Genomic DNA, 27,107 nt, shown 5'->3' with positions numbered 1-27,107 from the left:
TTGGGATATTCGGTCAAGGTGTATAATCATGGTTGTGCTGCAGGTACGTACTGCACCCCTGGTTCACCAGGAGAGCCTGGAGCAGATGGAGATCAAGGTCCTCCTGGATCTGCAGGGTTCCCTGGTAGCAGAGGTGAGTTGTTAGGTAACATGGATTTATTCATGTGGAATTATTAGTGCGTGTCTAGGGCTGTTGCGGTGACCGTATTACCGCCACATCGGCAGTCATGACCGCGGTAAAATTCCACATGCCATGTGATCTCCTTTCATGCACTCTGGACATGCTTTGCTAGTACCCAACTTGCTAACTACCATCAGGTCCTAATGGCCTGGTACTCAGGGCTCTATTGTCCCTCTAACCACTGACATCAATGCAAATACAATAAAAAATTACATCAAACACTTATCATCAAAACAGTGTTGTGGTTTTAAAACTCACTGTGAGGATCAATTTGAAGAAATAAGTTCAACAGCAGGTTGAAACTGAGTGTAAAAGACGGTTGTTGTGGATGTTATTTCGAAAGTGGAAATTACAAACTTTAGAACCCTTTGTAAAAATCAAATACACTACAGGTTTGCATGTCCTGCTAAGCAGAAATATTCTTATCCACAAAGAAGTTATCAAATTAAGATCCTGCATCTGTGCTCTATGCCTTTTTGTATTCCATGGGGTGCACAACACAGCATATGTCCGGCCAAATGTGGCCTGCAAGCCATTTATTGTGTGGCCCACCATACATTAAATAATTAAGAATTGTGCTCCATTTTCTGGCCCCTTCAATGATGTCAATATCTGTAATTGGCCCCTTTGTCAAATTAGTGAAACCCTAATCCTGTATCTTTCTTATTCTCTTTGTCTCGTTGTTTTTAGGAAGTGATGGTGATTGTGATTGTGAGCTTCTCCCGCCTTCAAAGGGAGACCCTGGCATCGTGGGGATTCCGGGATTGCCAGGGTTACCAGGACTTTGTGGGGCACCAGGCCCGAGGGGCGACATTGGTTTTCCCGGAGACATAGGAAGAAGTGGGGCAGACGTGAGTATCATTGTCAGTGTTCTAACTAAGACCAAGAGTTTTTCCTGACCCTGTGAGCGGATCAGGAAAAGCTTTATTTTTATTTAACCTTTATTTTGACAGGGTCATGCTGAGACCAAGATCTCTTTTACAGATGAGCCCTGTATACACATCAATGGACATCAATATACACTATACACATCAATATCCAGTGCATTCGGAAAGAATTCAGACCCCTTGACTTTTCCACATTTTGTTACATTACAGCCTTATTCTAAAATGTGTTCAATCTATACACAATACCCCATAATGACAAAGCAAAAACAGGTTTTCAGAAATGTTTGCAAATCTATAAAAAAATTAATAATGAAATATCACATTTACATAAGTATTCAGACCCTTTACTCAGTACTTTGCTGAAGCATCTTTCGCAGTAATTACAGCATCTAGTCTTCTTGAGTATGACGCTACAAGCTTGGCACACCTGTATTTGGGGAGTTTCTCCCATTCTTCTCTGCAGATCTTGTCAAGCTCTGTCAGGTTGGATGGAGAGCGTCGCTGTACAGCTATTTTCAGGTCTCACTAGAGATGTTCAATCGGGTTCATATCTGGGCTCTGGTTGGGCCTCTCAAGGACATTGAGACTTGTCCCAAAGCCACTCCTGCGTTTTCTTGACCGGGTCGTTGTCCTGTTGGAAGGTAAAACCATCGCCCCACTCAGGTCCTGAGTGCTCTGGAACAGCTTTTCATCAAGGATCTCTCTGTACTTTGCTCCGTTCATCATTGCCTCGATCCTGACTAGTCTCCCAGTCCCTGCCGCTGAAAAACATCCCCACAGCATGATGCTGCTACCACCATGCTTCACCGTAGGGATGGTGCTAAGTTTCGTCCAGACGTGACACTTGACATTCAGGCCAAAGAGTCCAATCTGGCTTTAATCAGACCAGAAAATCTCTTTTATCTTTGTCTGAGAGTCCTTTAGGTGCCTTTTGGCAAACTCCAAGCGGGCTGTTAAGTGCCTTTTACTGAGGAGTGGCTTCCTTCTGGCTACTCTACCATAAAGGCCTGATTGGTAGAGTGCTGCAGATATGGTTGTCCTTCTGGAATGTTCTCCCATCTCCACAAACCAACTCTGTCACAGTGACCATCGGGTTCTTGGTCACCTTCTCCCCCGATTGCTCAGTTTGGCCGATTGCTCAGTTTTGAAACTTCTTCCATTTAAGAATGATGGAGGCCACTGTGTTCGTAGGGACCTTCAACGCTGAAGAAATGTTTTGGTACCCTTTCCCAGATCTGTGCCTCGACACAATCCTGTCTCTGTGCTCTACGGACAATTAATTCGACCTCATGGGTTGGTTTTTGCTCTGACTTGCACTGTCAACTATGGGACCTTATATTGGCAGGTGTGTGCCTTTCCAAATCATGTCCAATCAATTGAATTTACCACAGGTGGAGAAACATCTCAAGGATAGAAACATCTCAAGGATGATCAATGGAGTCTCATAGCAAAGGGTCTGAATATTATGTAAATAAATAATCAGTTTTTTTTATTTTTAATACATTTGCAAAAATATCTAAACCTGTTTTCGCTTTGACATTATGCAGTATTGGGTGTAGATTGATGAGGAAAACATTTAACTTAATCAATTTTAATCAAATGCTTTCCAAATGCACTGTACACATCAATACACAAAAAGGAAAACACAATCATAGAAAACAAACACATTCTTCAGTAAAAAAGTCCTCAATCAGCCTTTTAATTGTCTTAGAGGCACCAATTAATCAACATTTTTTAGCCTTGGAAATTCTTCCACAAGTAAGGTGCAGAAATAATAAAAGCAGATTGACCTAACTCAGTGGAGATCGAAAGGATCTCCAGAGTTATCCATCCCTGAGACTGGGTCTGGTATCTCGTACATCTGTAAGTTAACAATGAAGAAAGGTACGGCAGAACTTTATGCAGTAGGCCTTTATAAACAAATATAGTGCAATGCATCAATCTACGAGACTTCAAAGAGGGCCAGCCCACTTTCTGATACAGAATGTAGTGATGTGTACAGAACCTATCACCCTTTAATAAAGCATAGTGCGTTATGATAAACTGCTTTCAATGGCTTCAATACAGTGGCAGCTGCATTCATATAGAGAATATCGCCATATTTTAGAGCCAGTATGAATGTTAACTGCATTATTTGTTTTCTGCTATTTAATGACTGGCATGACCTGTTCCTATAAAAGGAAGCCCATTTTAATTCTTCATTTCTTAACTAACTCATCAACATGCTTTTTGAAAGATAGTTTTTCGTCAATCCAGATACAGAGTTATTTATAAGTGGGGGCACGATCAATGAGGGCACCAACCAATGTAAATATGCATGAATCATCAGATACATTTTTACATGATTTGGAGAATAACATATACTTTGTTTTACCGGCATTAAATACCAATTTCAGTTCAACAAAGGCATTCCGCAAAGCAATAAAGGCAGATTGAACCTCCAAAAGAGCCGGGTCAACCATGTGGGCAATAGCAAACACAACAGTGTCATTTGGATACAGGTGTATGTAAAAAAAAAAAAAAATTGCAGATAGATCAACATTGTTTATATAGACAGTAAAAAGTACAGGACCTAAAATGGATCACCATGGGACACCTTTCTTCATTTCAAGGAAACCTAACTGAAAGCCTACAATATGTCAATAAAGAGGGCAGCACAGTGCCGAGTCAGCTTTTTTAGCCTTGGCCCTGATTTCTCATCATAATGAGATCTTTAAGCTCTATAGAGAACCAAGGATTTGTTCTATTTTTAACTCTACGGCGTTTAATGCAAGCATGTTAGTCTGCTAGAGATATAACAATAGTTGAGAAAAGTTCAAGAGCCAATTCAGATTCAGGCATGCAGCTGATAGAGGAGTAAAATAAAACATTTATCTACATAATTATACGAGGATCAATGTTTTTATGTTTGTCATCTCTAAAACATACGTTATCACTGATGTCATTAGCAAATAAACCACTCAATAGGTGCGGGGCGGAAGTCAGGTTAAACTCAAAACAAATATTCTTCAAATGATCAGAGGCCGGGGTAAGCCACTTAAATTAAAAATCTCATAAAATAACTACATTCAGATGATAGAAAAGGTTTGAAATATTCAGAATAGTATCAACCGCTTCCATCAGTGCAGCAAGGGGGCGATCCCTACTACAAACAAATGCGTATTTTGGTGTGAGGCCACAGCTACAACCAAACACAAACTTTTGGGGGATAGTGACGCTTAGAGAACGAGTCGATTTCACATATGTGGCCACCCCTCCTCCCTTTTTTAGTCTATCACACCTGAAGATGTCATTTCATTGTCCATATCCTTGATCGAACCCTTGAACCAGATCTCCGTGAAAACCAGAATATCAAGGCACATATCATGCACCCTAGGCCCAATAAAGTAAGCAAGATTTGGTTGCGTGTCCCCCCCAACTTGTGATCAAAACATTTTAGTGAGCTCCCTCTTGGTGGGGGAGCGAAAAATGTTAATATCCTGCAATTCGCAGGGCCCTACGTGCAGCATGTAGCCTGCCTATAGGCCGATTGGCACCTCTGGGACAACTCCTGCCCAACCATAATTGATCCTATAGTTGCAATGCTTAGCCAAGGCTATACACAACAAACAGAACCAGGTTAATGTTGAGTTGATAAAAACAAAATAATCCATTTTATAGGGCTTCCCAGGATTTGCAGGTGTCCGGGGTCCAAAAGGTCAGAAAGGTGACATCTATCTATGCATTAAAGGTAAGGGCGACTTTTCATTGGTCGATTTTGAACATTCTATCTTGCCATTGTATGTATTTATACTGAACAAAAATATAAACCTAAAATGTAAAAAGTGTTGGTCCCCTGAGCTGAAATTAAAGATCCCTTAACCTGTTGAGGCTGGGGGCGCTGTTGTCACTATTTATGGTAATCTTGTAATTTTTGAAACGGCTTCCTACAAAACTCTTGATCGTACAATATGCATATTATTATTATTATTGGATAGAAAACAGTCTATAGTTTCTGTAGGAGTTGAAATTTTGTCTCTAAGTGGAACAGAACCCATTCTACAGCAATTTCCCTGACATGGAGTCAGATTTCAGAAATTTTGGCCCCTGATCTGGAGTCAGTTAAAAGGGCACTGTTATTGCTATGAGTATACGGACACTGCTTACGTCTTCCCCTGGATGCCTTTACGTGATGACGATTTGAATGGGGTCGATTGCGCGTTCACAGGCACTATAAATTAAAAAACCCTGTAGCTAGTAAGTCTTTTGCAGCTGCGTTATGCGCGTGGAGGACACCGACCCGCACCTGTTCCAAGCATTAGTGTTGGGAGTAATCTTTCTCCGGTCATGTTAAGACTCGTTATAGGAGTTAAAAACATCATAAGGTAGTTAATTTAAAGCGTTTTATAGCAATTTATATCCGTTTAGTGCGATTTTTTTGGGACATTTATTTCTGAAACGCTGTGAATCGCCGGGCACGCTTCCAGTTCATGCTGAACGCAGTTGGCATTTCCACATGGCAAGAGGACAGTTTTCCACCAAAAGACGATTAGACCCAAGAAAGGATCCTTTGCCCAAGATACTGATGGAAGAACAGCTCAAAGTAGGACATTTTTATTATGATAAATCGTGTTTCTGTCGAAAAATGTTAGTGGCTTAGGACGCCATGTTTTTTGACGTAGCTTCGCTTGGCGCAAACTGTATTGAAAAGTAAGGATAATTTAAAAAATGTAATTCCGCGATTGTATTAAGAATTAAATTGTCTATCAATCGATGTCCACCCTATATTTTTTAGTCACGTTTATGAGTATTTATGTATAAGAGTAGATCACTGTCTAATATGGCGCACGGACATTTTCTCACCAGCTGGGCTACTTTCCCCATTGTCTAACCATGATTTTGGTGGCTAAATATGCACATTTTCGAACAAACTGTATATGCATGTTGTAATGTGATGTTACAGGGGTGTCATCTGAAGAATTCTGAGAAGGTTAGTGAAAAAAATAATATATTTTGGCGATGTTTACGTTATCGCTCACTTTGGCTAGAATTAATGCTGGGGTAATGTTTGCACATGTGCTATGCTAATATAACGATTTATTGTGTTTTTGCTGTAAGACACTTAGAAAATCTGAAATATTGTCTGTATTCACAGGATCTGTGTCTTTCGATTAGTGTATGCTGTGTATTTTTACGAAATGTTTGATGATTAGTAAGTAGGTAAACACGTTGCTCTATGTAGTTATTCTAGTCCATTTGTGACGGTGGGTGCAATTGTAACCTATGCCATCTACCTGAAATATGCACATTTTTCTAACAAAACCTATCCCATACCATAAATATGTTATCAGACTGTCATCTGATGAGTTTTTTTCTTGGTTAGGGGCTATAAATATCTTAGTTTAGCCGAATTGGTGATAGCTACTGGTGTTGGTGGACAAATAAAAGATGGTGGATTATGCTAATGTGTTTTTAGGTAATAGATGTACATCTTTACATATTGTGTCTTCCCTGTAAAACATTTTAAAAATCGGACATGTTGGCTGGATTCACAAGATCTGTGTCTTTCATTAGCTGTATTGGACTTTAATGTGTGAAAGTTAAATATTTTAAAAAAATATTTTTTTTGAATTTCGCGGCTCTGCCTTTTCAGTGGGGGTGGGGGGGGAGTGCCCCTAGCGGCACCCTCAGCCTAGACAGGTTAAGTTTTCCATATGCACAACAAGCTTATTGCTCTAACATTTTGTGGAGGAATTTGTTTACATCCCTGTTAGTGAGCATTTCTCCTTTGCCAAGATTATCCATCTATCTGACAGTTGTGGCATATCAAGACGCTGATTTAACAGCATGCTCATTACACAGGTGCACCTTGTAGTGGGAACAGTAAAAGGCCACTTTAAAATGTGCCGTTTTATCACATACCACAATACCACAGAATTGAATGTTCAGAGAATTTTATGTTAATTTATTTACCATAAGCTGCCTCCAACATCGTGTTAGAGAATTTGGCAGTACATCCTACCGGCATCACAGCCGCAGACCACATGTAACCACGCCTGCCCAGGAACTCCACATCTGGCTCCCTCACCTGTGGGATCGTCTGAGGAGGGGTGGTGGTGCTGAGGAGTATTTATGTCTGTAATAAAGCTCTTTTGTGGGGAAAAACTCATTGTGATTGGCTGTACCCCTGGCCAGTCATGTGAAATCCATAGATTAGGGCCTAATGCATTTATTTCAATTGACTGATTTCCTTATATGAACTGTAACTCTTTGGAATTGTAGCATATTGCGTTAAAAAAAAAAAATCTGTATAAATACTAAATACCATCAATTGTTTTATTCTGTGTTGTTACACAATTCAACCCACATAATGCATTTATTTAAAAAAAATGTTTTTTAACTCAAATTGAAAACCGTGAATATAATATGTATTTTTTTTTTTTTTATGAAATCAAATCCTACTATTCGATTAACACTAATGGTGGCTTAGCTGGAATATTGTAATGGTTGTGAGTTCAAAGGTTGTGAGTTCAAATCCCAGATGAGGACATGTTGAAGAGTAAGTACTGTATAAATTAACATTTACAATGAAATCATTTATGTCAAATATGTACAGTGAAATCATTGTATGTTAACCTGTCTAGGATCAGCGTGCCGCTAGCGGCACTCCCCCCCCCCCCCCCCCACTGAAAAACCAGTGCCGCGAAATTCAAAAAAAATATTTTTTTAAAATATTTAACTTTCACACATTAAAGTCCAATACAGCTAATGAAAGACACAGATCTTATGAATCCAGTCAACATTTCCGATTTTTAAAATGTTTTACAGGGAAGACACAATATGTAAAGATGTACATCTATTACCTAAAAACACATTAGCATATTCCACCATCTTTTATTTGTCCACCAACACCAGTAGCCATCACCAATTCGGCTAAACTAAGATATTTATAGCCTCTAACCAACAAAAAAACTCATTAGATGACAGTCTGATAACATATTTATGGTATGGGATAGGTTTTGTTAGAAAAAAGTGCATATTTCAGGTAGATGGCATAGTTTACAATTGCACCCACCATCACAAATGGACTAGAATAATTACAATGAGCAACGTGTTTACCTAACTACTAATCATCAAACATTTCGTAAAAATACACAGCATACACGAATCGAAAGACACAGATCCTGTGAATACAGACAATATTTCAGATTTTCTAAGTGTCTTACAGCGAAAACACAATAAATCGTTATATTAGCTTAGCACATAGCAATTAGCAGCCCAGCATTGATTCTAGCCAAAGTGAGCGATAAAAGTCAACATCGCCAAAAGATATTAATTTTTTCACTAACCTTCTCAGAATTCTTCCGATGACACTCCTGTAACATCACATTACAACATGCATATACAGTTTGATCGAAAATGTTTATATTTAGCCACCAAAATCATGGTTAGACAATGTGAAATGTAGACAAGCTGGTAAAGAAAACGTCCTTGCGCCACTTAGACAGTGATCTACTCTTATACATAAATACTCATAAACGTGACTAAAAAATATAGGGTGGACAGGGATTGATAGACAATTTAATTCTTAATACAATTGCGTTATTACATTTTTTAATTTATCCTTACTTTTCAATACAGTTTGCGCCAAGCGAAGCTACGTCAAAAAACATGGCGTCCTAAGCCACTAAAATGTTTCGACAGAAACACGATTTATCATAATAAAAATGTCCTACCTTGAGCTGTTCTTCCATCAGTATCTTGGGCAAAGGATCCTTTCTTGGGAGAAATCGTCTTTTGGTGGAAAGCTGTCCTCTTGCCATGTGGAAATGTCAACTACGTTCGGGATGAACTGAAAAGCGTGACCAACTTTTCACATCGTTGCAAAAATAAATGTCCCAAAATCGCACTAAACGGATATAAATTGCTATAAAACGCTTTAAATTAACTACTTTGTGATGTTTGTAACTCCTATAACGAGTGAAAAGATGACCGGAGAAATATAACAGGCTAAACTAACGCTTGGAACAGGAGAGGGTCGGTGTCTTCCACGCGCGTTACGCAGCAAGAAAAGACTTGCTAGCTAAAGGTTTTTTTCATTTGTAGGGCCTGTGAACGAGCAATCGAGCCCGTTGGAATCGTCATCACGTAAAGGCATCCAGGGGAAGACGTAAGAAGTGTCCGTATAGTCATAGCAACGACAGTGCCCGTTTAAATGACTTCAGAAAAGTGGCCAACGTTTCTCAAATCTGACTCCATGTCAGGGAAATTGCTGTAGAATGGGCTCTGTTCCACTTAGAGACAAAATTTCAACTCCTATAGAAACTATAGACTGTTTTCTATCCAATAATAATAATAATATGCATATTGTACGATCAAGGATTTTGTGGGAAGCCGTTTAAAAAATTAGCCACATTAGCATAAATAGTCTAAACAGCGCCCCCATCCCCAACAGGTTAAGCACTGTTCATGTAGTTGGGTGTCCCTAACCTTTCCAACAGACAAAGGTCTGTGAATGGATCAGTAGTTCACCAATCAGGGCTTGATGGGCTGGGCAACAGTAACAGACCCTTGACTTTTTCAACATTTTGTTATGTTAGCCTTATTCTAAAATTGATTAAATAAATAACAATCCTCAGCAATCTACACACAGTATCCCATAATGACAAAGCTAAAACAGGTTTTTAGAAATGTTTGCTAATTTCTTAAATATAAAAAACAGAAATACCATATTTACATCAGTATTCAGACCCTTTGCTATGAGACTCGAAATTGAGCTCATATAAACCCTGTTTCCATTGATCAACCTTGAAGTGTTTCTACTACTTGATTGGAGTCCACCTGTGGTAAATTCAACTGCTTGAACATGATTTGGAAAGGCACACACCTGTCCATATAAGATCCCACTGTTGACAGTGTATGTCAGAGCAAAAACCAAGCTACTAGGTCAAACGAATTGTCCGGGGGGAGAAGGGCCTTGGTGAGGGAGGTGACCGAGAACCCAATGGTCACTCTGACAGAGCTCTAGAGTTCCTCTGTGGAGATGGGAGAACCTTCTAGAAGGACAACCATCTCTACAGCACTCCACCAATCAGGCCTTTATGGTAGTGGCCAGACGGAAGCCACTCCTCAGTAAAAGGCACATGACAGCCCGCTTGGATATTTCCAAAAAGCACCTAAAGGACTCTCAGACCATAAGAAACAAGATTCTCTGGTCTGATGAAACCAAGATTGAACTCTTTGGCCTGAATGTTTTTCAGCTGTAGGGACTGGGAGACTAGTCAGGATCGAGGCAAAGATAAATGGATTAAAGTACAGAGAGATCCTTGATGAAAACCTGCTCCAGAGTGCTCAGGACTTCAGACTGGGGTGAAGGTTCACCTTCCAACAGGACAATGACCCTAAGTACACAGCCAAGACAACGCAGGGGTGGATTCTGGACAAGTCTCTGAATGTCCTTGAGTGGCCCAGCCAGACCCCGGACTTGAACCCGATCAACATCTCTGGAGAGACCTGAAAATAGCTGTGCAGCAACGCTCCCCATCCAACCTGACTGAGCTTGAGAGGATCTGCAGAGAGGAATGGGAGAAACTTCCCAAATACAGGGGTGCTAAGCTTGTAGCGTAATTTTTGCATTATCATTATGGGGGATTGTGTGAAGATTGTTGAGGGGGAAAAAACATTTTAATCAATTTTAGAATAAGTCTGTAACGTAACAAAATGTGGAAAAAGTCAAGGGGTCTGAATACTTCGAAGGCAGTGTATAATGAAATGAGGGTGCAGATGCCCAGGAGCAGGTTTTCATCAAGGATATTCCACCGGGTGACGTCCTGCCAACTGATACACTGAGTGTCCTGCACTTTGGAGCAGGTTTTCATCAAGGATATTCCACCGGGTGACGTCCTGCCAACTGATACACTGAGTGTCCTGAGAACGCCCTAAAAACATCCTGGCCTGGTCGTCAATGACAGAGGGAACTCTAGGCAAAAGACTCCTAGATCTAGAGAACGGCATGCTGGGATAGCATCTCGCCATAACCCTAAAACGGGCCTAATATGAAGGTCACCAAATGTCCTTAGAATGTCCCCTGTCTGCTGGGAAGGTCCTTGTAATGCTATTTTATTCTATCTCTGTTGAGGTATGAATCTTTTTGTGCACTGTAATCTTTTTGTGCGCCCTGATTTATGTTGACAACTGGATGTGACTTACAATGTAAGCGTGTAAAGTCTGGTTGGTTTCTAGGTGTGAAGGGAGACATTGGCCTCCCAGGGCCGGCTGGTCGTCCAGGCTTCACTGGGAGGAGGGGAGACGAAGGGAAGCCAGGTGCGCCTGGTGACGCCGGCCCAGAGGTGAGTCTACCAAGGTCATTAAGGTCAACGAAAGCCATATTCAAACTGTTAGTGATTTAGTTACATACAGAAGGAACTGGAACTAGGAGTCTGGCCCTAAGCATGGATCTAATGTTTCTTTAAGATGCCCAAATCCTCATCATAATGACATAATGAGATTCTTAAACCTCCAACTTCATGGTTTACTTTGTTACTCTTGGTCTGCAACAAGAAGTGAAGTGTGCCAATATGTATTGCCTGATGCATCCTTGACTAGGCTAGCCTACTAACATTACACAAAATTCAAAAAGACACATTTTCGCGTACACATGTATGACCATATTCCAAGTTTTTGCCTGTTTGTTTCACAAACATCCATGTGATTTCAGAGGAGTAAAGATGTAGGAGAATTATACAACATGTAAGTTTGTATTCGTACATCGTAAAAAAGAAAGTGGATGACGCTCGTGTTCTTGTCAAATAACTGTAATTTACCCCTTACTGCTTTAACTAACTAGTGGCGGTAACCCCAGAGATGGCAAAATACGATGACTCTGAGTTTGAAATTCACTCGGGCAAGGTGTTTTTTTGAGGAAAAAACGCTTCACTGCTGGTCCTCGAGTCAAATAATGCATATGTGACAAAGTAGATGATTGCTAAAATACATATAAAACGTTGTACATTTAGGTGTACACGTCCATGTAATATAGCCTATGCAATATGATTATTAGGCCCTAGCAGTGTGCTTGTCTACAAGGCTGAAGAAAGACGTATTAAATCCATTCTTAATCTACATTTTCAATCTGTTGGCTGCGCTTCCGTTCTCAGCACACTAAAACAATACATGTAATTCTACATTTCAAAGGGGAAAAAACTAATGTGAGATTCAAACACTTTTGATTAACAGAATGTGCCATTGGACTTATTTTAATGAAAACGTGTTGGTTCAACGTAAACGATTTAAATTGGCTGAATTTGTTACCTGACAAAATCATTCTGAACAGCTGGTCGTACTTAGCATAGCGGCTAATTGTGCCAGGTTTGCCTATGAGAAAATCTAGCAGCTAGCCAATTTAGACCGAAGGTCTAAACCTCCCGTCTAAGCAAAACTTTGAGTATGGACTGATCTCGTAAAACGCTGCGTTTCAAACACATAAAAGACACACCCTCCTCCACTTCAAATCAGATCAAAGTGTATTTGTCACGTGCGCCGAATACAACAGGTGTAGACCTTACAGTGAAATGCTTACTTACAGGCGCTAACCAGCAGTGCAAAAAAGGTATTAGGTGAACAATAGGTCAGTAAAGAAATAAAAACGAAAGTAAAAAGACAGTGAAAAATAACAGTAGCGAGGCTATATACAGTAGCGAGGCTATAACAGTAACGAGGCTACATACAGGCACTGGTTGGTCGGGCCAATTGAGGTAGTGTGTACATGAATGTATAGTTAAAGTGACTATGCATATATGGTATACAGAGAGCAGCAGCAGTGTAAAAGATGGATGGGGGGGAGCACACAATGCAAATAGTACAGGATTACCTGTTAAGGAGTCTTGTAGCTTGGGGGTAAAAACTGTTGAGAAGCCGTTTTGTCCTAGACTTGGCACTCCGGTACTGCTTGCCATGCCGTAGTAGAGAGAACAGTCTATGACTGGGGTGGCTGGGGTCTTTGACAATTTGTAGGGCCTTCCTCTGACACCGTCTGGTGTTGAGGTCCTGGATTGCAGGCAGCTTAGCCCCAGTGATGTACGGGGCCGTATGCACTACCCGCTGTAGTGCCTTGCGGTCAGAGGCTGAACAATTGCCGTACCAGGCAGTGATGAAACCAGTCAGGATGCTCTCGATGTTGCCAAATCGTTTTAGTTTCCTGAGGGGGAATAGGCTTTGTTGTGCCCTCTTCACGACTGTCTTGGTGTGTTTGCAACATTCTAGTTTGTTGGTGATGTGGACACCAAGGAACTTGAAGCTCTCAACCTGCTCCACTACAGCCCCGTCGATGAGAATGGGTGCGTGCTCGGTCCTCCTTTTCCTGTAGTCCACAATCATCTCCTTAGTCTTGGTTACATTGAGGGATAGGTTGTTATTCTGGCACCACCCGGCCAGGTCTCTGACCTCCTCCCTATAGGCTGTCTCGTCGTTGTCGGTGATCAGGCCTACCACTGATGTGTCGTCTGCAAACTTAACGATGGTGTTGGAGTCATGCCTGGCCATGCAGTCGTAGGTGAACAGGGAGTACAGGAGGGGACTAAGTACACACCCCTGAGGGGCCCCAGTGTTGAGGATCATCGTGGCAGATGTGTAGCTAACTACCCTCACCACCTGGGGGCAGCCTGTCAGGAAGTCCAGGATCCAGTTGCAGAGGGAGGTGTTTAGTCCCAGGATCCTTAGCTTTTTGATGAACTTTGAGGGTACTATGGTGTTGAACGCTGAGCTGTAGTCAATGAATAGCATTCTCACATAGGTGTTCCTTTTGTCCAGGTGGGAAAGGGCAGTGTGGAGTGCAATAGAGATTGCATCATCTGTGGATCTGTTTGGGCGGTATGCAAATCGAAGTGGGTTTAGGGTTTCTGGGATAATGGTGTTGATGTGAGCCATTACCAGCTTTTCAAAGCACTTCATGGCTACGGACGTGAGTGCTACGGGTCTGTAGTCATTTAGGCAGGTTGCCTTCGTGTTCTTGGGCACAGGGACTATGGTGGTCTGCTTGAAACATGTTGGTATTACAGACTCAGACAGGGACATGTTGAAAATGTCAGTGAAGACACCTACCAGTTGGTCAGCACATGCCCGGAGCACACGTCCTGGTAATCCATCTGGCCCCGCAGCCTTGTGAATGTTGACCTGTTTAAAGGTCTTACTCACGTTGTCTATGGAGAGTGTGATCACACAGTCGTCTGGAACAGCTGATGTTCTCATGCATGTCTCAGTGTTACTTGCCTCGAAGCGAGCATAGAAGTGATTTAACTCGTCTGGTAGGCTCGTGTCACTGGGCAGCTCGCGGCTGTAATCTGCTTCCCTTTGTAATCTGTAATAGTTTGCAAGCCCTGCCACATAAGACGAGCGTCAGAGCCGGTGTAGTACGATTCAATCTTAGCCCTGTATTGACACTTTGCCAGTTTTTTTTATTTTTTATTTTTATTTTATTTTTATTTTAGCCCCTTTTCTCCTCAATTTTCGTGGTATCCAATCGCTAGTAATTACTATCTTGTCTCATCGCTACAACTCCCGTACGGGCTCGGGAGAGACGAAGGTCGAAAGCCATGCGTCCTCCGAAGCACAACCCAACCAAGCTGCACTGCTTCTTAACACAGCGCGCCTCCAACCCGGAAGCCAGCCGCACCAATGTGTCGGAGGAAACACCGTGCACCTGGCCCCCCTGGTTAGCGCCCACTGCGCCCGGCCCGCCACAGGAGTCGCTGGAGCGCGATGAGACAAGGATATCCCTACCGGCCAAACCCTCCCTAACCCGGACGACGCTAGGCCAATTGTGCGTCGCCCCACGGACCTCCCGGTCGCGGCCGGCTGCGACAGAGCCTGGGCGCGAACCCAGAGACTCTGGTGGCGCAGCTAGCACTGCGATGCAGTGCCCTAGACCACTGCGCCACCCGGGAGGCCGACACTTTGCCTGTTTGATGGTTCGTCGCAGGGCATAGCAGGATTTCTTATAAGCTTCCGGGTTAAAGTCCCGCACCTTGAAGCTCTACCCTTTAGCTCAGTGCGAATATTGCCTGTAATCCATGGCTTCTGGTTGGGGTATGTACGTACAGTCACTGTGGGGACAACGTCCTCGATGCACTTGTTGATAAAGCCAGTGACTGATGTGTAGTCCTCAATGCCTTTCGGAAGAATCCCGGAACATGTTCCAGTCTGTGATAGCAAAACAGTCCTGTAGTTTAGCATCTGCTTCATCTGACCACTTTTTTATAGACTGAGTCACCGATGATTCCTGCTTTAATTTTTGCTTGTAAGCAGGAATCAGGAGGATAGAGTTGTGGTCGGATTTACCAAATGGAGGGCGAGGGAGAGCTTTGTACGCGTCTCTGTGTGTGGAGTGCAGGTGACCTATAATTTTTTCCCTCTGGTTGCACATTTAATATGTTGATAGAAATTAGGTAGAACTGATTTAAGTTTCCCTTCTTTAAAGTCTCCGGCCACTAGGAGCACCGCCTCTGGGTGAGTGGTTTCCTGTTTGCTTATTTCCTTATACAGATGACTGAGTGCGGTCTTATTGCCAGCATCCGTCTGTGGTGGTAAATTAACAGCCACGAAAAGTATAGCTGAAAACTCTAGGCAAGTAGTGTGGCCTGCAATTTATCACAAGATACTCTACTTCAGGCGAGAAAAATCTAGAGACATCCTTAGATTTCGTGCACCAGCGGTTGTTTACAAATATACACAGACCGCCCGCCCCCTCGTTTTACCAGAGTGTGCTGTTCTATCTTGTCGGTGCAAAGTATATCCGGCTAGCTGAATATCCATGTCATCATTCAGCCACGATTCCGTGAAACATAGGATATTACAGTTTTTGATGTCCCGTTGGTAGGATATTTGTGATCGTTCCTCGTCTAATGTATTGTCCAATGATTGCACGTTGGCAAGTAATATTGATGGTAAGCTTTCCCACTCGCCTTCTGCGGATCCTCACGAGGCATCCCGCTCTGTGTCCTCTGTACCTGCGTCTCTTCCAACTGGAATGTTGGCCTTGTCGAGTGTACGGAGAATGTCCTGTGCATCCTGCTTGTTGAAGAAAAATCTCTTTGTCTAATCCGAGGTGAGTGATCGCTGTCCTGATATCCAGAAGCTCTTTTTTTGCCATAAGATAGTTGCAGAAACGTTATGTACATAATAAGTTACAAATAACGCGAAACACATAATAGCGCAATTGGTTGGGCGCCCGTAAAACTGCTGCCATTTCTTCCGGCGCCATTTTCAGATTCCCCCTTATGCCCTTGGGGGAATCCCCACAGCCATCTTTGAGGTCGGTCCAAACAATTAGCTAAGCAAGTGTACAATTCTGTTCGCTCTGGGGCCTGAAACGCCCCATAATTCAATTCGGAATGAATATGCATCCACTAAGAAAAGTCAGCCAAAACTTAAAACCAACATCAATATGGAGAAGTCAACATGAATGTAAATAAGTTAGAAATTGTGCTACTAATGAACATGATGGCACAAACACATATCGTAAAATGAATGATAGTTCGATTTACCTGATATTGTCAGGTGGCTATTATTCGATGATGCGGATGTGTTGTCTTCTAGCCAAGATACGAAATGCAATCATAATTGACTATAGTGCATATATAAAGCACACCACAGCTACCGGTGGTTCCATGATGACTGAAAACACAACCGTGGGGCGAACGAGTGACGAATATCCTGGCAAGAGCTGTCCATTTAAGATGGATTGATTCTTCCCTCGCCCTGCAAGTGTCAACTCATCATACGTCATGATACGTCATTAGAAGTGTCTACTTATTTTGAGGGCTAAAGGGAGAGGGTGTGTCTTTTCTCTATTTGGAATGCAGCCTAAGTTTGATTTGTTCCACTCAGGGTGACAGTTACTCAGGATTCCCTGGTGAGAGAGGGTATCCAGGTCCTGACGGGCCAAAGGGGCTTGCTGGACCCGTCGGCCCCCCAGGACCTGATGTGATTGGGGCAGTGGGGGAACGGGGACTCCCAGGCGACCAGGGACCTCCAGGATACAGGGGATCTCCTGGGCTCAAAGGAGTCATGGGTAAAGGAGCTTGTCAGTGTGTGTGAAACACAGACAGATCAGGGTTGGAAATCAGCATTCATTACTATTGGTCATAAATTACCTATTTATTAGTTATTTTTGTGTATGTATTATTACACTGGATGAAGAGTGGTAGATGAACAAAATACATATATGCTCACTCAATTACAACCTTGGAGTAAACTGAAGCACCCCTTCATGACAAAAAATTACATTATTTAAGAAGCGCTTTTAAAACATTATGCAAGACATCTTGTTTTTTCTCCTCACCCTACCCAATGCTGCCTCTCTCTTGTGCAGGTGACACCCTACCCTGCATACCCAGTAACCCTGGTGCCCCAGGACAGAAAGGCGATTCCGGATGCCCAGGTAAAACTTACAGAAACTCCAGCACATTGTGAAAAGTATAAGAAAAAAGTTCTTATTGTGCTAATGTTTCAGCATTTCGGGCATGCCTACAGGCCTACTGTCTTTGAATAAATAAATAAATTGTATTTGACAATAAAAAAATGCACAAAGTTACCTCAGCCATATGAACATAACAACACACATAAAGAATTATCATGGGTAAACCCAATTTTTATTTAACCTTTATTTAAGCAGGGAGTCACAGTGTCTTTTGCAGATGAGCCCAGTATGAACACGTTACTAAACAACAATTACTCTATACATACACTACCGTTCAAAAGTTTGGGGTCATATAGAAATGTCCTTGTTTTTGAAAGAAAAGCAAAAGAAAATTGTCCATTAAAATAACATCAAATTGATCAGAAATACAGTGTAGACATTGTTAATGTTGTAAATGACTATTGTTGCTGGAAACGGCAGATTTTTTAAATGGAATATCTACATAGGCGTACAGAGGCCTATTATCAGCAACCATCAGTCCTGTGTTCCAATAGCACATTGTGTTAGCTAATCCAAGTTTATCATTTTTTAAAGGCTAATTGATCATTAGAAAACCCTTTTGCAATTATGTTAGCACAGCTGAAAACTGTTGTTTTGCTTAAAGAAGCAATAAAACTGGCCTTTAGACTAGTTGAGTATCTGGAGCATCAGCATTTGTGGGTTCGATTACAAGCTCAAAATGGCCAGAAACAAAGACTTTATTCTGAAACTCGTCAGTCTATTCTTGTTCTGAGAAATTAGAGCTATTCGATGCGAGAAATTGCCAAGAAACTGAAGATCTCCTACAACGCTAGGTACCACTCCCTTCACAGAACAGCGCAAACTGGCTCTAACCAGAATATAAAAAGTAGTGGGAGGCCTCGGTGCACAACTGAGCAAGAGGACAAGTACATTAGAGTGTCTAGTTTGAGAAACAGACGCCTCACAAGTCCCAAACTGGCAGCTTCATTAAATAGTACCCGCAAAATACCAGTCTCATCGTCAACAGTGAAGAGGCTACTCCGTGATGCTGGCCTTCTAGGCAGAGTTCCTCTGTCCAGTATCTGTGTTCTTTTGCCTATCTTAATCTTTTATTTTTATTGGCCAGGCTGAGATATGTTTTTTTCTTTGCAACTCTGCCTAGAAGGCCAGCACCACGGAGTCGCCTCTTCACTGTTGACGTTGAGACTGGTGTTTTGCTGGTACTATTTAATGAAGCTGCCAGTTGAGGACTTGTGAGGCGTCTGTTTCTCAAACTAGCAGGGGTTGGGCAAAAATAATTCATCAGACTTATTTCATTGTGATAATCTTTTCACGTGTGAGCAAGGAGAAATGTGCCAGATTGAATAGTACAGGTTGAATGGTATGGGTTGAGTATGCCAGTTGAATATACACTTAATTTATAATATAAGACACTAACTCTCAAAACAGTTTGGCACTGAACATGGTGTGACACATTTCTACTTTTTTGTCTAGGGCTGAACGGAGAGTCAGGACCCCCAGGGTATCTTGGAGCTTTGGGCCCGGACGGGGTGAAGGGAGAGAAAGGAGACTTTGGGCTGTCTGGCCCACCTGGACCCATAGGTAGAAATATGATCCATTTTTTACCATTAGAGAATATTACTGCCTGATTTAGTGCCTTCTCTCCATTCTGCTTTACTCACTAGAGATTGTCCCCATTGTAAAGCCTCAAACATATCACAAATAGGGGGTACTTATATTTTTACAAGTGTTTTTTGTATATCCCTAAGACACCTTCAGAGGATGGGGTCCCAGCTAGGGATGAGACATTATTGAGAGCGACCCTGGAGCAATTAGAGTTAAGTGCCTTGCTCAAGGGCACAGCGGCAGATTCCTCACATAGTTGGCTCAGGGATTCGAACTAGCAACCTTCTCGGTTACTGGCCAAACTTCTAGGTTACTTGTCGTCCAATTTTTTTTATAGGGGGTAGATTAGCTTTAAAATTCAGATAAAATGTGGCTTCCATCAATGTAATTGTCTGCATCATTTCCAATCCCCCCTTTACAGTGCATTCGGGAAAGTATTCAGACCCCTTCCCTTTTTCCACATTTTGTTACGTTACAGCCTTATTCTAAAATGGATTAAATAAAAATGAATGTCATCAATCTACACACAATACCCCATAATGACAAAGCGAAAACAGGTTCTTAGAAATGTTTGCAAATGTATTAAAAATTAAAAACAGAAATGCTTTATTTGCGTAAGTATTCATACCCTTTGCTATGAGACTTGAAATTGAGCTCAGGTGCATCCTGTTTCTATTGATGATCCTTGAGATGTTTCTAAAACTTGATTGGAGTCCACCTGTGGTAAATTAAATTGATGGGACATGGTTTGGAAAGGCATACACCTGTCTATATAAAGTTCCACAGTTGACAGTGCATGTCAGAGCAAAAACCAAGCACTGATGTCGAAGGAATTGTCCGTAGAGCTCTGAGACAGGATTGTGTCGAGGCACAGATCTGGGGAAGTGTACCAAAAAATGCAGCATTGAAGGTCCCCAAGAACACATTTGCCTCCTTCATTCTTAAATGGAAGAAGTTTGGAACCACCAAGACTCTTCCTAGAGCTGGACGCCCAGCCAAACTGAGCAATCGGGGGAAATGGCCTTGGTCAGGGAGGTGATGGTCACTCTGACAGAGCTTTAGAGTTCCTCTGTGGAGATGGGAGAAACTTCCAGAAGGACAACCATTTCTGCAGTACTCCATCAATCAGGTGTTTATGGTAGAGTGGCCAGACGGAAGCCACTCCTCATTAAATTGTACATGACAGCCTGCTTGGAGTTTGCCAGAAGGCACCTAAAGGACTCTCAGACCATAAGAAACAAGATTCTCTGGTCTAAAGAAACCAAGATTGAACTCTTTGGCCTGAATGCCAAGCGTCACATCTGGAAGAAACCTGGCACCATCCCTACAGTGAAGCATGGTGGTGGCAGCATCATGCTACGGTGATGTTTTTCAGCGGCAGAGACTGGGAGACTATTTAGGACCGAGGGAAATATGAACGGCGCAAAGTACAGAGAGATCCTTGATGAAAACCTGCTCCAGAGTACTCAGGACCTCAGACTGGGGCGAAGGTTCAACTTCCAACAGGACAATGACCCTAAGCACACAGCAAAGACAATGCAGGAGTGGCTTCTGGACAAGTCTCTGAATGTCCTTGAGTGGCCCAACCAGATCCCGGACTTGAACCCGATTGAACATTGAGAGACCTGAAAATAGCTGTATAGCGATGTTCCCAATCCAACCTGACAGAGCATGAGAGGATCTGCAGAGAAGAATGGGAGAAACTCCCCCAAAACAGGTGTGCCAAACTTAGCATCATACCCACGAAGACTCGAGGCTGTAATTGTTGCCAAAGTGCTTCAACAAAGTAATGAGTAAAGGGTCTGAATACTTATGTTATTTTTTTTATTTTTTTTAAATACAATTGCAAAAAAAAAACTATTATGGGGTATTGTGTGTACATTGATTAGGGAAAGTAACAATTTAATCAATTTTAGAATATTTTAGAATAATAGATCATTTCTTTTTATATTCGGGATATGAATACCGAGTATGTCCACTTCACCATCAGACCATTTTATTGGTAATCTACACGCTAATGTAAAAGTATATATTTTTTTGTGACCCAGAGAGGTTAGAAAAAGTATCTAAATCTTTTATGAGGCTGTGGAGGGATCGAAATTGTGGATTTAAAAGAAAACATGAATCATCAACATACAATGACACCTTTGTTTTTAAGCCCTGGATTTCTATCCCCTTGATATTATTTTTGGCTCTGATATGAAAAGCTAACATTTCGATGGCCATAAAAAATGTATATGCTGATAGGGGACAACCTTGTTTTACTCATCTTGACAGTTTAATACTTTCTGAGAAGTAGCCATTATTTACTATTTTACATCTATAGTTACTGTACATACCTTTAACCCATTGTGTAAGAGATTTTCCTAAATTGAAATATTCCAGGCATTTATATATAAATTCCAGTCGTACTAGCTATGAATAACAGGCCTGGTTTCCCAGATTTTTCATAGTGTTCTATTGTTTCCAGTACTATTATCGCCAATGTATCGTACATGTAAAAAAGCTGTCTGATTAGGATGAAAACTGTCCGACAATCCGTTTTTAATTATATGCACTATGCTAGACAGAGAGTGTTTCATCTTATCTTATAACCCTTAACCCCCACTGGTCAAGACTGTTGGAGTACCTCTGCCCAGAATGTTGGCAGTCAATCTTTTTTTGTGTTCACCCAGAATTTGGTTGTCAGCCTAGTAATAATACTTCAGACCAGAAGTTGGCAATAGTGTTGCTTTCTTAAAGGACCAATGCAGCTGTTTTTTTTTATCTCAATACAATATAAATTCTGGGAGTACCAAGGCAGGATTTGGCTCTATGCCTTATGATGAGCTTGGCTCCATGCTCACGTGCTTTGATCAGGAAAAAAATTCCAAAGTTAATTTGTAAGTAATTTGTCCAGCAGAGATCTGTGTTTGAGGAAATCACTGAGACCATGGCCGGGATCAGTGGGATATTGCATATGAAACACGTGATTTCATGAAACGTTATATAGGCTTCAGGTCTTTGTTTGGATCAGACTGCTCTGCAATTTTGACACAAGCCTTGATGTGTCGTTGTCTTGCATAACATTACTAGTTAGCATCGTAATTTGCTAGCTAGCACAACATATATAGCCAGCTAGCTAGTTAGCTAAAGATACTGGTTTAATATTAATGTTACTAGCTACAGTGGCTAGATAGCTAGCTTATGGAGGAAACTTACCATCCCATTCACTTCATATGAAGTGTGACTGGCTCAGCTAGCAAGCTAATGTAAGCTAGATAGCTAATGGGGATTTTTGTGCACGTATCAATATAATATAATGTTCTGTCAAGCACACAACTCCTTAGCTAGATGTAAAATATGCAACCAAGATGTAACTAAGACTTGTTCTAGATTATTATATATTTTTTTCAGAGGTTTTATGCAGATTTATTGTTTTAGTTTAAGATAAATTCTGGCTGTTTTGCAGATGAAAGGGGGTGGATGTCACTGGGAAAAGTACCCTATTTTCTCCTTCTCGTTGTTGCTCCTTTCATGCTTTCTGATTAGCTCAACGTCAAGTTGATAACCAGGCTGATTCTACATTGAAACCAGTTGTTCTAGCAAGTGAAGGAATGGCCCTCTACCGTGCAGGTCAACAATCTTGGTGGTGTGTTCGTTAAGACACTGTGGTTTGTAGTATGTAACACAACAATATAAGTTAATTGAATTGAATTAAAGCTTACACTAGATAAATGTTCTCTCTTTCCCTACCCCAGGCTCAGTGGGGTGTGTTGGAGACTCTGGAGAGGCTGGTGCTGAGGGTCTGAGCTACGACGGCGCTGCCGGCTCTCCTGGCTTCCGAGGGTCTCCAGGACTGAAGGGCCCATTTGGGGACTCTGTCCCTGGTGCTCCAGGACCTATGGGCCTCAAGGGTGTAGTGGGGCTGTCGGGGCCCAAAGGAGTGCCAGGTCCACCCGGTCCAATCGGATTAACAGGTACCACCAATAAGCGACATTGAAATTGATTAAAGATTTTGCAACGCCTGCTTTAGGTATGAGGTAGTTTGTTCCATATTACAGCTGACAGTCTTATAATGTGTACAGTCATATGCCTCTCAACTGGTCAGAGAAACCAGAAACTACCAAAAACACCAGAAGCTATCCACAAAAATGGAATAGTTTTAGTTCATTATGTGTGATCTCAGAGAGGGTTGACTTGTCTTCTCTAGGTGCTGCGGGGCTTCCTGGTACACCGGGAAGGAAGGGGGAGCAGGGAGAGAGTGGTGCCACAGGCAGATATGGGGCCCCAGGGCTCACCCCTGAACAGTGTGAAAAGGGGCCCCCAGGCCTTCAAGGATCCATGGGACTAATAGGGGACATAGGCCCTCCAGGTAGGTCCTACTGACAATAGCAGCTTTTCAAATCAAAAATAAAATAAAAACTTGTGTGCGTAGTAGGGAATTTCTGTTTAGGTGTGCCTCATTGGGTAATATCATAATTCTGTGTGCGTTTGTCAGGTTACGCAGGCGAGAAGGGTGATAACGGAGAGGAGGGTCTGTCCGGCACGGGTCCTAAAGGAGCTGCAGGGAAACCGGGCTCTCCAGGGTTTCTTGGGTACCGTGGAGCCCAGGGCCCCGTGGGGACATTAGGGGACCCTGGCATACCCGGGGCCCAAGGGCAGAAAGGTGAGAGAGACACCAAATCACACTACATAGTCTATGATAAGTCGTATGAATGAACATGAGCATTCATTCTAAGTGGTTTGCAAGTATGGACATTGGAATGTAGTCCATGGGGACATCTGGGGTCCCAGCCAATGCAACAAACATTTGCATTAGCATCCATGATGTCCTATGTGTGCAGCCAGAGCTGAGCTGATATCCAATATGGCGTCCTGTGTTCAGGTATAATAGGGGTACCTGGTAGGGATGGGACAGTGGGTGGTCCAGGGAGGAGTGGAGCACTAGGACCCCTGGGAAGGAAAGGAGAGAGGGGCTTCGACGGTCAACGAGGCTTACCAGGAGATGAGGGCCTCAAAGGAGAAAAGGGTATGTGAATAAAGTCAACATAGAAATAACACACTATTCAATGCAGTGCTCGTTAAAACAAAGGCAATGTCTCTGATCAAGAGTTTGTAGATGCACCATTTTTGCATAATATTGGAGTGCAGTTGAGAATCTTCAATATCCCCCTAGTTGCAGCAAGTTGTCAAAATACATTCAAATAGCATACATTTAACAATCTACTGTGTACTATTTGTAGAGATGTGATTGTAAGAGAGATGGTCTAACTTTTCCATCTGTTCCAGGTAGAAAAGGTGCCCCCGGAGTCGCAGGAGTCACCAACTTCATTCCTATCAAAGGACGAACAGGGGCTCCAGGACCCCCAGGTCTGGATGGCTTCACTGGTCCAAGAGGTGAGTGAAAGGCTACAATCAACATGTAATCTCACTAGTCTTAATATACAGTTCCTTTAGAAAGTTTTCATACCCCTTGACTTATTCCACATTTCGTTGTTTTACAGCCTGAATTCAAATGGATGAAATGTATGTTTTTCTCTCAACCATCTACTACACACAATAATACTCCATAATGACAAAGTGAAAACATGTTTTTAGAAATTGTTGCAAATTTATTGAAAATGAAATGCAGAAATATCTAATTGACATACAGTTGAAGTCGGAAGTTTACATACACCTTAGCCAAATACATTTAAACTCAGTTTTTCACAATTCCTGACATTTAATCCCAGTAAAAATCCATGTCTTAGGTCAATTAGGATCACCACTTTACTTTAATAATGTGAAATGTCAAAATAATAGTAGAGAGAATTATTTATTTCAGATTTTATTTCTTTCATCACATTCCCAGTGGGTCAGAAATGTACATACACTCAATTAGTATTTGGTAGCATTGCCTTTAAATTGTTTCACTTGGGTAAAACATTTCAGATAGCCTTCCACAAGCTTCCCACAATAAGTTGGTTGGGTGAATGTTGGCCCATTCCTCCTGACAGAGCTGGTGTAACTGAGTCAGGTTTGTAGGCCTCCAAGCTCGCACACGCTTTTTCAGTTCTGCCCACACATTTTCTATAGGATTGATTCTATTTGCTTTGTGATGGCCACTCCAATACCTTGACTTTGTTGTCCTTAAGCCATTTTGACCCAAATTTGGAAGTATGCTTGGGGTCATTGTCCATTTGGAAGACCCATTTGCAACCAAGCTTTAACTTCCTGACTGATGTCTTGAGATGTTGGTTCAATATATCCACAATTTTCCATCCTCATGATGCCATGTATTTTGTGAAGTGCACCAGTCCCTCCTGCAGCAAAGCATCCCCACAAGATGATGCTCCCACCCCCATGCTTCACAGTTGGGATTGTGTTTTTTGGCTTGCAAGCCTCCCCCTTTTCCCTCCAAACATAACGACGGTCATTATGGCCAAACAGTTATATTTTTGATTCATCAGACCAGAGGACATTTCTCCAAAAAGTACGATATTTGTCCCCATGTGCAGTTGCAAACCGTAGCCTGACTTTTTTATGGCGGTTTTGGAGCAGTGGCTTCTTTCTTGCTGAGCGGCCTTTCAAGTTATGTCGGTATAGGGCTCGTTTTACTGTGGATATAAATGCTTTTGTACCTGTTTCCTTCAGCATCTTCACAAGGTCCTTTGCTGTTGTTATGGGATTGATTTGCACTTTTCGCACCAAAGCGCGTTCATCTCTAGGAGACAGAACGTGTCTCCTTCCTGAGCGGTATGACAGCTGCGTGGTCCCATTGTGTTTATACTTGCATACTATTGTTTGTACAGATGAACGTGGTACCTTCAGGCATTTGGAAATTGCTCCCAAGGATGAACCAGACTTGTGGAGGTCTATAATTTTTTTCTGAGGTCTTTCTTTTGATTTTCCCATGATGTCAAGCAAAAAGGCAATGGGTTTGAAGGTAGGCCTTGAAATACATCCACAGGTACACCTCCAATTGACTCAAATTTGGTCAATTAGCCTATCAGAAGCTTTTAAAGCCATGACATCATTTTCTGGAATTCTCCAAGCAGTTTAAAGGCACAGTCAACTTATGTAAACTTATGACCCACTGGAATTGTGATACAGTGAATTATAAGTGAAATAATCTGTCCGTGAGCAATTGTTGGAAGAATGACTTGTGTCATGCACAAAGTAGATGTCCTAACCGACTTGCCAAAACTATAGTTTGTGAACGAGTTTTAATGACTCCAACCTAAGTGTATGTAAACTTCCGACTTCAGCTGGACGTGCTGAATGTCTGTTGTTAATTTGTTTACAGTAAAATAGCATTGTATCTGGTCAAACACCATGTTTTACTAAAGTTTACTGAGTTGGTAACAAGAGGGTTGGCTATTTGAGCCAGTAAAGTGGGATTTACATTTCTTGGGTAGCGTCATTTTTTTCTTCCCTCCAGACCTGAGGGCACACACTTTCTAGTAGGCTTAGATTGAAGATATGGCAAACAGGAGTGGCAATATCGTCCAATATTTTCCTCAGTAATTTTCCATCCAAGTTGTCAGACCTTAGTGGCTTGTCATTGTTGATAGACAACAGTACTATTTTCTCCTCTTCCACACTCACTTTACGGAATTCAAAATTACAGTGCTTGTCTTTCATAATTTATAATTTATTATTGGATGTGTAGTGTCAGCGTTTGTTGCTGGCATGTCATGCCTATGTTTGCTAATCTTGCCAATTAAAAAAAATCATTGAAGTAATTAGAAATATTAGTGGGTTTTGTGATGAATGAGCCATCCGGCGCCGACCGAGATGGCCGCCTCGCTTCGCGTTCCTTGGAAAATATGCAGTATTTTGTTTTTTTATGTGTTATTCCTTACATTGGTACCCCAGGTAATCTTAGGTTTCATTACATACAGTCGGGAGGAACTACTGAATATAAGAGCAACGTCAACTCACCATCGTTACAACCAGGAATATGACTTTCCCGAAACGGATCCAGTGTTTTGCCTTCCACCCAATACAATGGATCTGATCCCAGCCGGCGACCCTA

General features: G+C 41.9%; 1 protein-coding gene across 1 annotated transcript in view; it reads left to right on the top strand.

The window, feature by feature from the left end:
• col4a4 (collagen, type IV, alpha 4) overlaps positions 1–27,107 on the top strand; it is a 171,419-nt gene that overhangs the window by 103,123 nt on the left and 41,189 nt on the right. The window contains exons 21-32 of the mRNA XM_055879286.1: positions 44–133; positions 872–1,032; positions 4,729–4,798; positions 11,290–11,396; positions 16,930–17,113; positions 17,414–17,482; positions 18,977–19,084; positions 22,849–23,067; positions 23,301–23,462; positions 23,589–23,756; positions 23,976–24,119; positions 24,380–24,487. Coding sequence (XP_055735261.1) covers positions 44–133; positions 872–1,032; positions 4,729–4,798; positions 11,290–11,396; positions 16,930–17,113; positions 17,414–17,482; positions 18,977–19,084; positions 22,849–23,067; positions 23,301–23,462; positions 23,589–23,756; positions 23,976–24,119; positions 24,380–24,487 — 1,590 coding nt within the window. The remainder of the gene's footprint in view (positions 1–43; positions 134–871; positions 1,033–4,728; positions 4,799–11,289; positions 11,397–16,929; positions 17,114–17,413; positions 17,483–18,976; positions 19,085–22,848; positions 23,068–23,300; positions 23,463–23,588; positions 23,757–23,975; positions 24,120–24,379; positions 24,488–27,107) is intronic.

This window comes from Salvelinus fontinalis, chromosome 24, assembly GCF_029448725.1.
Source record: "Salvelinus fontinalis isolate EN_2023a chromosome 24, ASM2944872v1, whole genome shotgun sequence".
In the NCBI taxonomy this organism is placed as follows: Eukaryota; Metazoa; Chordata; class Actinopteri; order Salmoniformes; family Salmonidae; genus Salvelinus; species Salvelinus fontinalis.
Note: the sequence above shows the minus strand (reverse complement) of the source record. Positions and strands in the feature narration are given on the sequence as shown.